This window comes from Amphiprion ocellaris, chromosome 8 (assembly GCF_022539595.1).
Source record: "Amphiprion ocellaris isolate individual 3 ecotype Okinawa chromosome 8, ASM2253959v1, whole genome shotgun sequence".
Lineage (NCBI taxonomy): Eukaryota > Metazoa > Chordata > Actinopteri > Pomacentridae > Amphiprion > Amphiprion ocellaris.
Genome location: NC_072773.1, coordinates 33,042,743 through 33,058,136, shown reverse-complemented (window position 1 = coordinate 33,058,136; position 15,394 = coordinate 33,042,743). Strand labels below are relative to the sequence as shown.

Sequence of the window (15,394 nt, the reverse complement as noted above, 5' to 3'; positions counted from 1 at the left end):
TGTTGAAAATGCTTTAAAATGGGTCAATTTTGACCCGCAGGACAACACAAGGGTTAATTCACTCCTTCAGCAGTTATCCAACATGACAAATATGAACCGAACCTAATCTGTAGTTTTCTCTCTCTTCAGAATGGACAGAGCCAGTCGGTTATTTGTTTGTGACACATATTGTCTCCATACTTTCATCTGCAGAACTAACAGTTACTGTGTATGTTGTTGTGTATTTGAAAGTTATATTTACATGTCTGTTTGTATGTTTTCTCATTGTACAGAATTTTGATACTGTATATCATCGACAAGTGTGAATTTTCTTTACACAAATACATAGAAAAAAGATATATCTTTTTTTATGGCCTCGCTTTACTAGAAAATACCAAGTAGATGCCCATCAGATAGCAGGACACATCAGGAGTTACTAGTTTTGTTTAAGAAATATTCTCACTACAAATGATTGAAAAGTGCAGCTTACAAAAGAAATGAAAGGGAAAGGGAATGTTTGTGTGACCTGATCAAGATGTGGGCCACAGTAACCTGATGTTAGGTGAGATACCAACAGCATCCTGTGGAGGAGGTGATGCGCTGAAGTTAGTTTTATATTGGCAGTGGATTTTAGTAAGCATTTATTCTGCAGTAGTTTTACATATTTTTAGATCATAGTGTACTGAAAACAGTCCCAATCATATGCGCTGGAAAAAAATGCCCCTCTATAAACAAGAAAAAAAACCTTATTTCAAGGAACTTTTACCTTGAAATAAGTGAAAAAATCTGCCAATAGACCAAGTGAAAAATGGCTTCGTAAGATTTCTTGAACTAAGATATGATATTTAGAATCTTGATATCTTAAAATTAGCTGGGAAAACTTATTTTAAGCTATATTTTACCAGGATTGTCAAGCTTAGGTGTCTTAAATAAGCCACACAGGCTTAAAAAAAAAAAAAAACAACAGTTTTTCACTCAAAAATCTATTTTTGCTTTCATGTAACCTCCTAATTTGTGATGTATTAAAATTATTTTGAGTTTTCTTGTAAAATTCAACTCAAAACAAGATAATTTCAAGATTGTTTGACTTAACAAGAAATTTAAGATGCATTGTCTTGAAACAAGTCCCTCCATCTGCTGAAATGTCACTTGTTAATTTATCTTAAATGGAGTGGGATGAGACATTTTGACTATAAATAAGACAAATAGACTTGGTAAGATTTTGAGTTTTTGCAGTATGCACTTTCTTGTTTTTATTTTCTTTCAGTCTCGAACTGGCTGTTTTGTATCTGTTTCTGTCAGATACAATCTAATATTTCTAATGTAACCTCAGCCACATTTTTGAGATGTGGAAAACAAATATTCTGGATTTGCAAAGTCTTTTTTTTCAGGTTTTTCACACTATTTTATCTTTAAAATGTAAACATATGCATCTTCTCCAGGATTGTGTTGAACAATGGTGGCTGGATATAAGGCCTCATAATGAAAAAATATTTTGAAAACGCTGTTTAACATGTTCAACATTCATTGTTTTCAACATTTAAAAATACAAAAGAGGATTTGCTAAGTTAAAGTAACAGGATGATATCTGAAAAGGAAAAGAAAGGAGACAACACTGGCAAGCAGCACTACACTGTAAGTCCTGTGTTCTATAAAAATCAAACAAATAAGATGCAATGATCTTAATATATTTGCAAACTTCAGGCTCTTCTAGCTACTTAATCACACTTTCTATTTTATAGTGTTATGGTCACATCCATTAGTATGGTCTATCTGCCACTGTAATGCTCTGTTCTTTTGTTAGATGCTTCTATTTGCATATTTTTTGTACACTTTTTTAATGTAAAGATTTCTATTTACATATTTCACTCCACCATTTAGTTATTTTTTTATTTTATTGTCTTAACTTATTTATCATGTGTATTTAAAAGGGAGAAAGTCCTTAATCCTAAAAATATCTAAAGTGATTACATATACATCAGTAAAACTTCTAATATTTTCTTTAAGAACATTCACATAAAAATCAACCAAAATCCAGTGAAATTCGTTGGATTTTGGTTGATTTTTTGTGTGAATGTTCTTAAGAAACATTTTTAACATTTCTTTTTTTCCACCAAAAAATGTTCAACGATTTCCCTAAAATGTTGAAAATGTGGACATCAGAAGTTTCACTGTGAAAATATATATTTTTCCACATTTTCAAACTTTAAAACGGGTCAATTTTGACCCACAGGATGACATGAGGGTTAAAATAGCTCAGTATGACAGACAATTTGCCACACGATGCTCTGGATGTCCAGCAATGTGATCCTGTCCTGCTAAATGTCCACCAGCTTCACCAAAACCTTCAGGAAGAACAACAGTTCACAAAAACGTCAATAAGCTCATCAACTGTATGTGTGAAACAAATAGTCGACATACTGATTTTTACGTTTTTGCAGTTGTTACTGACTTTGTGTCTTCTCTCTTCATGAATTTCTGATTCTTAAGCTGCACATGTCTGATCTGTAGCTTCTGTTCTTGCCAATCTGTCCACTGTTCTCTTTGTTTTTTTGTCCGTTTCTCTTTGCTTTCTTTTTCTCTCTTCCAACTGGTCGAGGCAGATGGCCGCCCTTCTTGAACCTGCTGGAAGTTTCTTCCTCTCCACCGCCGCAAATGTGCTCGCTCGTAGGAAATCTTAGGATTAATTGTCATGTTTCCGTGCCCCTGTTATAGTTTTGTAAGATCTGATTTTTCAATTAGTCAGGTAATTATTTAATGCCACTGTAGTGTCTGGATCATACTTTCTAAGTGTCAGATCAGATACTACATAAGTCAGGTAAATTAGAAAATTTTTTTGTTGTTGTTTTTATTTTGTATGGTTTGAACTGTACAAAATATTTTTACTATTGTTTAGCTAATTAGAAGGTGGTTGTTGTTAAATTTGGACAGTTATTTAGTTGGCATTTTAGTGATATCCAGTCATTTTTTATTAATAAGTGATTATTTTCATAATAATTATGGCATTTATGAAGACATGATCATAATGAACATAAAAAAACATTATTTTTTAACTTTTAATATGTACGCAAGATATATTTCATGGACCTCAAAAGTCCCTCAATTATATATTGACCCGGACAATTTTTGAGTCATTTTGGACAATTTTCTTGTCGTTTTCAACAAGCTTTATACCAGCTTGGATTGTTTCTCGTCATTTTTGGATCATTTTTGTGTGTTTGGGATAATCTTCAAGTCATTTTGGACAAATTTCATGTCATTCTGGACTAATTTTCTGTAACGATGGATAATTTTCAAGTCATTTTGGACAATTTTTGAATCATTTTGGACATGTTTTGAATTATTTTGGACATGTTTTGAGTCATTTTGGACAAGTTTTGAGTCATTTTGGACAAGTTTTGAGTCATTTTGGACAATTTTCTTGTCAGTTTCTGCAAGTTTTATGTTAGCTTGAATCGTTTCTCATCATTTTGGATCATTTTTGTGTGTTTCATGTAATTTAAGACAAATTTCATGTCATTCTGGACTAGTTTTCTGTAATTATGGATCATTGTCATGTAATTTTGGACAATTGTCATTTTGGACAAGTTTTGAGTAATTTTAGACAATTTTCTTGTCATTTTCAACAAGTTTATTGTAAGCTTGAATCGTTTCTCATCATTTTGGATCATTTTTGTGTCTTTGGGATAATTTTCGGGTCATTTAGTTTGAATAATACTGTATGCAAGATATTTCCCATGGACTTTAGACGTCCCTCAATATCGACCCCAGAGTTCAGAAAATCCGCATGAGCTGCACCACCAACCTGAGTCCATCTTCGCTGCAGCGTCAGCAGGGAGGTCCTAATCTGTCGGAGCAGCTGGGAGCACTTTACCACGTGATGCGGGAGATGTTAGAGAGCAGCCATCACCATTTCACCTAATTCATGTCCAGCCTGAAATGCAAAAAGGTGAGACGACAGGGGAGCTGAGAAACTACGATGGAGTAGAGTCCTCCGCCTCTGCCCGGGTCCCGTCCTCCTCCTCCACCGCCTCTCAGCTCCAGCAGGTCTGTTAGCTATGTCGCTTTTCTCCCCCTGTTTTCTGCTCATATGGTGGCTGCCGAAGCGCCTGTTTCGGTTTCGGCGTTCCACTTTACATCATATTTGCATATTTGCGCATCGCAAACAGCGACTGGAAGCGGCTGTCGGTCCGCAAACGTCCAGTTTGTTAGCGGCGTTAGCGACACCTCGCTTTCCGCGTTAGCCGCTTGTTAGCCGTGTTTTTGTAGCCGTTCGTGCTAACGCCAGCGGATTGTGGCCGTTGTGTAAGCGATGTTTGTCAGGTAAACACAAACAGAACACCATTCAGTGAGGCTCGGTTCGGTCGTGGAAGCTCCCAGAGTCCCAGAGACACACGGCTACCGGGCCCACCGGAGCTAATTTAGAGATTAGGCTGCTTTTACGTTTAGCTAGCTCCAGGTTAGAGAAGGCCTGAATACTAACACAACAGCCGGTTAACTTCACTGAAATACAGCTTACACCGACTTTGTGTGTTTAACCCGTTTTAGAGAGCTGTTAATATAACTTTATGGGCAGTCTGGGCCTACAGCTAGTGGTACTTCTGTTAGTTAGCTAGCTAGCTTATTCTGTCCTTGTTGATATAACTGGGGTGTACAAAGAGCTGTTTCTAGTGTTTTTTTCACCCTACTAGAGTCAGCGAGTGTAAGCAAGCACAAAATGTCGATAAATTTGAGTCAAGACAAGGAAAAACTGCAGTACGAAAGTCCAGTATCTCTATGGAGACAGCACAGTCATGGCTAGACATAAAGAGAACTCAAATCTGTAGTTTGACTTAGAGGTATCATAAGAAGAGAAAGAAATATAGGTGGATTTCTTTATTTGTTTTCAATGTTTTCCAAATGCCATTTGAATGTGTTGCTAGTATTGGAGAAAAAACAATACCAGTGCTTTACCTAGCAGAGATAGCACACAAGTATGGAGGTAAATGAAACATGTATGTAATAAATAATCTATAGTAGGTAGAGCTGCATTTTTTTCCTGTATTAGTAACAGCGGGTCTGCCCAGATCAGTTGAATAGTCTCTGAGTTTTTACCACCTGACAGTCACAGTTGAGTCACTACTGGCTTCTTGATTACGCTGTGGGCAAAGTTTTGTTTCTGTTTTGTTTTCATGTTTTTCCACAGAATCAGATTAGATTAAATGGGTGACTTTTAGCAAACGTGAGACGTGTAGAATAATGTGTTTTCGATGCAATATCTTGATTTTTCAGCTTAGATCTGATCAGTTTTTCCCAACTGACTTTTATGTTACACATGTTTAGTTCAAAGCCGTTGCTAGCCTGAAAGTCAGATGATTCTTTATGTTTTTACAGTCTCTGGTTCTGATAAATAGCCAGGTTTACAGACCAGTCAGTGGTTCTTGGGGTTGAAAAGGTTTTAACTGTGATAAAGGTGAAATTTAATGAATGCTCTTTGTATTATATGACATTAGTCACAGATAGGTGTGTCTGAAGGAAGTACAGGTATATTCCAATACCCACGAAGATGTTGCATGACTCATACATCAAAGTGTGCAAGCTAGCATGATTTCTGGCTATCCTGACCCACAATCCTCTGTGCAGTTGCGTTATATATGTCACAGTGTCTCGTTCAACTATAAACGAGCTCAAGCTGCCAAGAAAACACTGAAAGACGACACTTAATTCTGCAACTGTTTAAGGTGCAATGTTATGATCAAGTACTTCAATTTTATGCATTCTGCGTGAAATGGTGCTCTTTTGTAGGGGCAAAGTTGGAGCCTAAACTTTTTAAACAAGAAAATAAATAAAAACATTGTAAAGGGGGTGACCCAATAGCCCACAAACTGTATATCTAAGTTTGACGTAATGAGTGTAAGATAAGATAACCTGTTATTGCTCCCCACGCCAGGGGAGTTTACATTGTTACAGCAACAATAAACATATACGTCCATCCATTATCTATATCCTCATTAGGGTCCATTAGATTCGGCAATTTCCCGCATCCCATTCATAGTCTGTGAAACACACCGTGCTGCATGCTGGCCCAGTTGCGGTGCATTTCGAGCTGCAATCCAGTGCGTCTCCCTGCACCTCATTTGCATAAAGTAGACTCGACTTCTACTTCTACTACGTTCGCATCGTTAAACTTTCGTCAAACTTCTAAACTAGCCGTTGGTGAACTAAAATGAGGATAGATTCAGCTACTGCACAGCTTATTCCTCGCCTCAAATGCTTTCAGAAATACTTTTCGCTGAACTGTTTTTGTAATTAAAGAGAAAGTTTGCAACCGAGCCGCTATGAAAAACTGCCATGAAATCCAGGAGCAGACAGCTCCGATCATAGGCAGGATAGTTGGAGAAGGAGGTCGGCAGGAATTGAACACTTCTACTGGCCTCAAGTACATGCTCACCAAATGGGCAAATTTCAGATGTGGACACCCTGGACAGGTCACCAGTCTATTACAGGGCTAAATATACAGACAATCACACTCACATTCACACCTACGGACAATTTAGAATCACCATTTAACCTCAGCATATTTTTGGACTGTGGGAGGAAGCCGGAGAACCTGGAGAAAACCCACACATGCACAGGGAGAACATGCAAACTCCATGCCGAAAGATCACGGGAAGGCCGGGACGTGAACCGGGGATCTTCTAGCTGCAAGGCGAAAGTGCTAACCACCACTGCACTGTGCAGCCAACAATAAACATATGTATAATAATAACATGTACAAGGATGAAAAATGAACATCAGTAAATACAGAATTAATACACTGTCAACAACAGCAATAAAAAGTGGCTTGCAAAATAAATGTAAAACTGCAAGATGCAGCAGTGCAAAGATAGCTGTGCAAATTTCATTCTGGTTTGAGATGATGCTGATGATATAGTCCGGTTTATGTTGACATCAGCCAGTGATGGTGATGTTGTCCAGTCTTACAGCAGATGATATGAATGACCTCCGATAGCGCTCCTTCTTGCAGGGTGGATGTGTCAGTCTGCTGCTGAAGGAGCTGCTTAAAGCCTCCACGGTCACATGCAGTGGGTGAGAGGGATTGTCCATGATGGATGTGAGCTTTGCCAACATCCTCCTCTCACCCACCTCCTCTGGAGTCCAGGACAGAACTGGCCCTCCTGACCAGTCTGTTCACCATCTATCTGCTCCCCAGCAGATCAATATATAGAAAATAGACGCCACCACAGAGTCCTGCACACTCCACAGGACCTCAGTCTTCTCAGCAGGTGGAGACGACTTTGGCCCTTCTTGTACAGGACCTCTGTATTATCTTAATTATTGTATTATCCATTAGCTTGTGGATGACTGCTGTGAAATTTTTAGTTCGGCCATCGCCATCTTGCTTTTTCAAAACCAAGCGTGACGATCAAGGGGTGTCTTCGACTGAGAACTCGAGTCCCAAAACCAAGATAGCCCTTTCCTAAAACACGCCTACTTTGTCTATTTTCCTCTCAATGCAGCTGTTATTTACAAAATTAACATTTTGCTGTATTGAATTAGACTTAAAACCAGCAATTGAAACCATAAAGTAGTTATTAAAATGTTTACTGATGTGACAAATTAAGTTGAGAAATAGTCATTTTTAAATAGACTTCTGTGCTATACAATCTGGCTAAATTCTGAATCGGAGGAGTTACCCCCTGCTGGTTGTTACAGAGAATGCAGGTCTAAGTCACTTCACTTTTTAGACCCAGAGGCTACATCCATCTTTTGATATACAGTCTTTTTGATATACTACGTAGGTGCTAGCGCTCAGTCCTCGATTCGATTCCCATTTCGCCACACGTTATTCTTCGAGTCTTACCCCACATTTCCTGTTCCTCTCCACTGTATCTATTGAATAGAAAATCCAGCGAGCCCTTCCTCTTGCATTTTAATCAGCTCCAAACCGACCCAGGGGCCCAGGAACCCCAAGCGGCCCAGGCCCAGATCCCAACCCAGATACATCCCACCACAAGCCACCTTTTTATATCGCTAACCGCTATGTTTGCTCAGGAGTCCGAGGTAAATGTGCGAAGACCTTCCATTGTTGGGTTAGTTCTGATTTACTTGTGCGTTGTGAGGTGGCCCTTTGCCATGGGGAGAGCTAATGGTAAAGTCTTGGCTCAGAGAGTGTGCAAATTAACATGTTTCACTCTCTCTGAATGCTGGACAGGCATCGAAAAAGAGATTGTTTACATTCAGATGCTGGCCACCCGCTGCTTGCTTTTTCTTCCCTCCTGATTTCCAATCACTGAGGAGACATGACCCATTTAAATGGTTGTTTACTTGCATTAGAAGAAGAGCCAAAGCACTTCTGAATGAACTCTTGTCTACAATTCAATTAGAGTGGCCTTCCCAGCAGCACAATTTTCCACAGTACACAACGCTCTCTACGGCCTCGCAGCAACACGGGCAGAAACAGGAAGACCAAAGAGCCGCAGCGGTGACACCTGCACACAAAAAGTCACTTTATATCTCTTTGGGATATCAATCCTTCATTTGTGATGTGGGATATCAGACCTAATGAGGTTTTTGTTGTTAAAGAACAGCCTTATGTTTATACTAGAGTAGAGTGCTGTTGTGTATAGAGTTTCAAGTTAAATTTAGCTATATTGTGTTTTTTAGCATTTAGATTCAGGCCTCTTGGTAGTATAACTAAGTGCCCTGTCACAACTGTGATCTATTGTAATGGAGTTGGTGAATTAAGTATCAGGCTGTTATTCTCAAGTTTCTGTGGTGCTGAAACAGTTTCTGCCTCAAAAGAGCCGTGGTCCAGCAGCATCTCCCCCAAACATGACCAAATGTTTCTTTATTTCTTCCAAGCCAGACGTTTTATTGCTGCTTTTCCTGTTGCTCTCTGACTAGACGGCTATATAGTAGGAAATGGCTGGAGTTTTTCCGCTCTTTTTTCTTTTTTTTTTACCCTATTTTTGGAGATTGTGTGATAACATTTCACTTTCACAGAAACTGAATAACCTTATTCTTCTAGTTGTTGCTGCCTAGTACTGCTTTTCGTGTTCATCAGCTTTTTTCAATACCACAGCTATTAGATGATTTAATAACTGTTCATTTTTACCTTTGCTTTTGTGGTTAATTTGGTTGATATTGTTGGTTACATTATGAGTCAGTCTAAGTCCTCTGTTGGCATGTCAGACACTTTCTGTTGTAGCCATTTTATAAGAAGATGAAATTGACATCATGTTCTCATAAATTCTTGGATTGACTCTGCTTTCCCAAGAAACGCTGGGAATGTAATAAATAACAGTGAGGGCAACTAATCATAAGATTTTTTTAAATGCTGTTGTTTGTATGTTATCTTAAATGAAATTACTTCACAAAGAGAACATAAGAATAATCGGATGTTTACCAGCTACACATGTAGAGCTTTGAACACTACATGGCTCTGAAAGGTTGTAGATGTGTTTGTAAATAATACATATGTGTGTTTTGTCAAGCTTCTGCATAGCTTCATTTAATTAAATGTCTGAACGTATCACTGGCATGGTCTGTAGGTTCTTTCTCTACAGTTGTCAAGATAAGACGGAGTCACACAGGTGACGCATGTCTGTTTTTTGCAGAGTGCACTTCTGTGAACTTGTAACCATGCAAATTGAATTTGTGAAGCACAGTCACATCTTGTGGTTGTTTGTGTTTTTCTTTTGGTGCAAAGTATTTTATAAGCACAAAAAAACAAACCCAAAATTAATTCAGATAGTGGATTAAATTAAAAGCTTCATATCAAAATTTTAAAGTCATCACAACAACGTAACTGTTTAAAACATTTAGCTGGCATCTCCCTAATGGTTTATTTTTAGGTGTATAGATGGATAATAGTGTCTGGATCATGGATATCTTTTTGGCTAATCTACAGTACATGTTGTCCTATAAACACAGATGTTCGGTACACAGTATATGGTTCCATGGTATACTGCCATGTTGCCTAACCCTTGTTAGTCACTTGTTTACTTTGCACACAGCAGTTTAATCTGTCAGTTATTAAATGTTGAACTGTAAACGTTTAGTTTGCCGTCACAACTAGGTCAGTCTATTCACTGCTACGGGGCCAGTCCATTATACATAGTATATTCAATCTGGCAAATGTGTGTGACTGTTGATTGACAGAAACTTGTTAGTCTTGTCTTTCTTGGTTGACTTGACATTATAGTGAACTGGTAGGAAGGAAAAACAAGGCCATTCAGCCCTGATCTATTGTATGGCAGCTCCAGACTTCAGATCAAGTTGAGGTGATAAAAACGTGCTCGTACATCTTTACCAACTTCACTAAAGCTGTAGGAAATGAGGTCGTAGTCAGCAGATGCCGCTGTGTTTGTTGTGTAATGGTAATGTTATCAGTGTAAAAATGTATTTAGGTTAATGTCTCAGACTTCTTAGGTCATAGGACACTGCCTTCTTTATGTTTTATACACTAAGAATCACATGAGAACAAAAGCACTTTAGAGGCTGCTTAACAGCCCTGCAGCTTAGCAGTTGTTGTTAACCACATATTTCCAGATAAACTGCGTTAAAACACTGAGTGAATTTTCTTTTAAATGTAAACATGTACTGTACTGTTGATGTAATTACCGCTGATATCCCATCAAAAGACATGAAGATGCAGTGATGGCCTTAAAATGTTTATCTTCTGTGACTTTGTAGGATCTGATGCTATTATTTCTTGGTCCAAACAAAGAAGTTGTGATTAAAGCAGTTAATAATTAACTAATTTGTCCTCTCCATATAGGCTTCAATCACCACTTGGTCTCACCTCAGCTGTCTGCACCTGACAGAGGAGCACAAACCAGCTGCTTGGGCTGCAGGAGCACAGTGGAGGAGAAGGTCTGAGGCTGATCACTCCCCCCATTAGTCTTTGAGGAGGGGGGAGGAAGAGGAGGAAGAAGGAGCCGCTATAACCACCTGGAGCATGGGGCAAAAGGTCCCAGTTGGCATTAAAACCATTGATATGCGGGACCCGGCGTTCAGCCCCCTGAAGTTGGAGCTCCAGGCCCTGAGTCACACCAAGCCGTCTCGACTGGATCTGCTGCTGGACATGCCACCCGCCAGCATGGACGTCCAGGTCCAGAACTCGTGGAACAACGACGACCGCTCCCTCAACATCTTCGTTAAGGACGACAACAAGCTGGTGTTCCACAGGCACCCCGTGGCGCAGAGCACGGACGCCATCCGGGGCCGCATCGGCTACACGAGGGGACTGCATGTGTGGGAGATCAGCTGGGCCATGCGTCAGAGGGGGACGCACGCCGTGGTCGGAGTGGCTACGAGCGACGCCCCGCTGCACTCGGTGGGCTACACGGCTTTGGTAGGAAGCAACGCCGAGTCCTGGGGCTGGGACCTGTGCAGGAGTAAACTCTACCACGACGGCAAGAACCACCCAGGAAAAACCTACCCAGCCTTCCTGGAACCAGACGACACCTTCATAATCCCAGACTCCCTATTAGTGGTCTTGGACATGGATGAGGGGACTCTGGGCTATATAGTTGATGGACATTATTTAGGGGTGGCGTTCAGAGGACTTAAGGGCAGGAAGCTGTACCCAGTGGTCAGTGCCGTGTGGGGACACTGTGAAATACGAATCCGGTACATAAATGGACTTGATCGTAAGTATAAACTTTAAATATTTAAAAATGCTGTTATTGTTTGCTGCCATGAGCGACTGTGTCATCATCCTGTCTTGTGTACAGTGCTTACGTAACCAGTGGGAGGATTTATTGATGCAGTAAACAAACGTGAAACAGTTACAGGATTTGTCCTAACGTCTAAATAGGATACATTTTACTGCCGACGGGGTTACTGTAGGGCAACAGCGTCGTATGTATGTCTGTCTTTACAGGTATTATCTGAAACAGTGCATGTCAAAACATCGTTTGTGTTGTTGCCTTACAGTACAGATCAAAGATATGATCTCCCTGTAAACTGCCTAGCTTGTCATTACCTGTACCGTAGTTTTAAAAACTAGACCGCAGTGTTTCCTTCATAGATGTTAATAAAAACACACAGTGGACCTTAATGTGTGTGTTAAAAAAACACAAGCTGCTGTTTTCCCCCAGACAAATGTAAAAGGATTCTAATTGGATTAATCCCAATTATTCCTTGGTGAACAGCTCATGAGCTTTCAATGAGGAAACACAGGTGATTATCAAAACATGTTGTACTTCCCACATGTCCCCAGCGCTCTGTGCTTATTAGATTTTTATGTTCGGCTCAGATCCCTCGACCTAGTTTAGGCCTGTGTAAAAGAAGCGCTACAGATGCACTAATATGCTTGAAAGCCAGTTTAAATTGGATATGACATTCCTCACACTGCTGGATGAGAAGCAGGGAAATTCATGATTTTATATATTGATGTAAAAGGCACTTAATCTTTTAATATGGAGCTAATCTTGTGGCACTGCAGCCTGGGACTACAGATAAAATTTAGTATTTTTTCTTTCTGGGTCAGTTGCTACATCTACAAAAAGTCCAAACTAATGGCCAAAACACCTAGGGGTATGTAATAAATGTTAATTTATTTTTTTTAAATGTCCAAATCTGTCAGTAGAGCATATGGAAAGAATGGGGAAAAAAAGTTTTTTAAATATATATATATATATATATATATATATATATATATATATATATATATATATATATATATATATATATATATATATATATATGAACCAAATAAAATAAAATAAAGCTAAACTAAATAAGTGTGTGTCTGCATATGTGTATATATATATAAATATAAAAAAATAAATAAAATTAGACATATATATATATATTTTTTTTTTTTAAAACATAGCAAAAAATGACGAAAATAAAACTGATGTATTTTTGCAACATTGGGTTTTACAGGATTAAGATGTATTTCCTTATTGAAATCACAATTGTTAGACAACAGTTGTTCTACAGCTGTTTAAAATAAAGATTTTTTTAAACATAGGGTCCAGAAAAACCCAGCTCCATATGGGCTTCACATTAGTAGACTTCAGATAAAGTGTCAATGGTTGATGGATTATCAAAATTCTCATCTGTCCCTCCCTACTCTTTGTAAACTATCAGCAGACGATTGATGTCCTGTTGCCCCACAGGGGGTAGAAGTCCACTGCAGTACCCTCATGTGTTAATACCATCAGAGGATGCAGGAGTATTCCTTTAATATCTTTCCTCTGATAAAACCTTCATACACTGAGGCCAGCATCGTGATTTAAAATTTATGTTTTCTATTTTTAAAAGCCCAAAGCTGCTTAGATTTTGAATATAATGTCAGCCAACGTTCTCTTTTTGGTAAACACAAAAAAATACCACAACACTTTCTCCAGACCAATAGAACATAAGGTTTATAACGCTGTTCCATTCTCATTTTTATGTTTATACGTCTTCGCTTTGTTCTCTGTTGGCTGTTTAACAGACGTGATACATTATGCAGTCTGAGTTATGCTTTGACATTTACACCCTCCTCAAATGAGTTCCTGTTTTTTGCCAACACACAGCATGCACTTCCTCACCCCCTCTCCCTGTCTTTTCTTCCCCCAGCTGAGCCCCTCTCTCTGATGGACCTGTGTAGGCGTTCAGTGAGGGTTGCGTTAGGAAGAGACCGTCTGAATGAAATCCATAGACTGCCCCTGCCGGCCTCGCTCAAGAACTACCTGCTGTACCAATGACGGCGCTGACAGCCACAGCGCGCTCAGCACACCCTCGTTTCTTTCTCGTGTTTCTCTGGGATCATTCTTGGGTCAAACCCGTTTGACAGCATTGCTCAAGCCTCCAGGACTGACTCAGCCTCATGGATGATTCAACAAGTACGCTTCTGTGTCAGTGGCTGGACTCTTTTGAGGTTCTTATCCTGTTTTTTTATGACTCTTTGCAATTGTATTCTCTAACTTTATAAAATCAGCAATCACTGAGCACTATGCACATGCTGATCCAGTCGATGCTCTGATAATCACCACGTTGGTGGACCTCCAGTTTTAGGTCGATGTGGCGTCAGTGGTCAGTACCTCTGCTGTGACTTCCAGACCTTTTGATTTATTAAACTGTAGTCTTTGAAATTTAAACGCTGTTGTGCTAAATCAACTGAGTGATGAGCATTAAACTTTTTAATGTTGGTGCGGTGGTGCACTGCCACTTTCGGGCCACAAGGTGGCAGCACACACTTGTAAACCATTTATAAACCTCATCTCAAATTGAGCATTATAACTTGAAATCCTAATCGTTTTTAAGAAATCATGATGATTGTTTTTTTAAAATAGATATTAAATACAATTTGCTGTGGACTTAACACAGATAAGAGATGCTGACCACTCCTTAGAGAGTCTGTGGTGCAGTGTGGATGAATGCACTGTGAGGCGGCTGAACAGCAGCTCTGACCACTCACTGCACTATCAGGTTTCTCTGCCCCACCGCTAGCCATCAGGCATCCGACAGGAACACCATCAGCAGAAACTTTAACGGAAAGAAAGATAATGTCACTGTGATTATTCGTTGCATGCATCTGCAGGAAACTCTTCTCAATACAGTCACGTCTTTCTCATTTGTCACTCCTGCTTTTTGTAGTGCGGTAGTTTTCAGCCACGTTCGGTCGACGCCCAGTAGAGTTTTTACAGGTTCTCCATCAGCTGATTCCACTGGTTTGAAATGAACCAGTGAAACAGCGACGCTAGTGTAATGGTCGGCTGGACACGTGGCTGAGAACAACTGATGTAGTGTTCGTGTTTATGACATCTAAAAGGGGTAAAAAGGTGGTTTTTGGGAGCTGGCTGTGTAGGTACTTCCATCAGCAAACTTCATTTTTAAGACACCATTAATCTCAGAAAACGACAATCTATCTAAGTGCTGCACAAATGTAATAAAATATGGTCAGATTGCCAACATATTGTCAAATGCCATATCATAGACCTGTTGACTCTAGTATTTTTAAAATGTGCAGACGTGCTGCATGTTCAGCATCCAGCTGGATGTCGACACGCTGCGCTACACCTTCCTTTTCCTTGCTTGCAGCTTCCACTTTATTTGTATTCCTTGTTGTAGATTTGTTTTCAAGTATTAAATAAAGATTATTTCAAATTATCTGATGTGTGTTGTGCATGGTTCTCCTTTTTAACCCTCCTGTCGTCCTGCAGGTCAAAATTGACCCAGTTTAAAGTTTGATGCATCAATCTCATATGTTGACACCCCTTTTGTGGAGTTAATCAATGAGAATAAATGCAGACAAAAAAAGAAAACAACAAAAGTTTGAAAATGTGGAAAAAATATATTTTCACAGTGAAACTTCTGATGTCCACATTTTCAACATTTTTGGGAAATCTTTGAACATTTTTGGTGGAAAAAAATGTTAAAAATGTTTCTTAAGAACATTCACATAAAAATCAACCAAAATCCAGCAAAATTCGCT

General features: G+C 39.3%; 1 protein-coding gene across 1 annotated transcript; it reads left to right on the top strand.

Moving 5' to 3' along the window:
- The first annotated feature begins 3,835 nt into the window (after positions 1-3,835).
- spsb1 (splA/ryanodine receptor domain and SOCS box containing 1) lies at positions 3,836-15,069 on the top strand. The gene is made up of 3 exons (XM_023272588.3): positions 3,836-4,026; positions 10,742-11,615; positions 13,537-15,069. The coding sequence occupies exons 2-3, from the start codon at positions 10,922-10,924 to the stop codon at positions 13,662-13,664; spliced, it is 822 nt and encodes a 273-aa protein (XP_023128356.1). The 5' UTR covers positions 3,836-4,026; positions 10,742-10,921; the 3' UTR covers positions 13,665-15,069.
- The last annotated feature ends 325 nt before the right edge of the window (positions 15,070-15,394 follow it).

What these genes read in the sequence shown, in the direction of transcription:
- spsb1 (XM_023272588.3), top strand. Translation starts at nt 10,922, where the DNA reads ATGGGGCAAAAGGTCCCAGTTGGCATTAAAACCATTGATATGCGGGAC. An exon ending in GTACATAAATGGACTTGATC is followed by an intron (nt 11,616 to 13,536) that starts GTAAGTATAAAC and finishes TTCTTCCCCCAG; the next exon opens with CTGAGCCCCTCTCTCTGATG.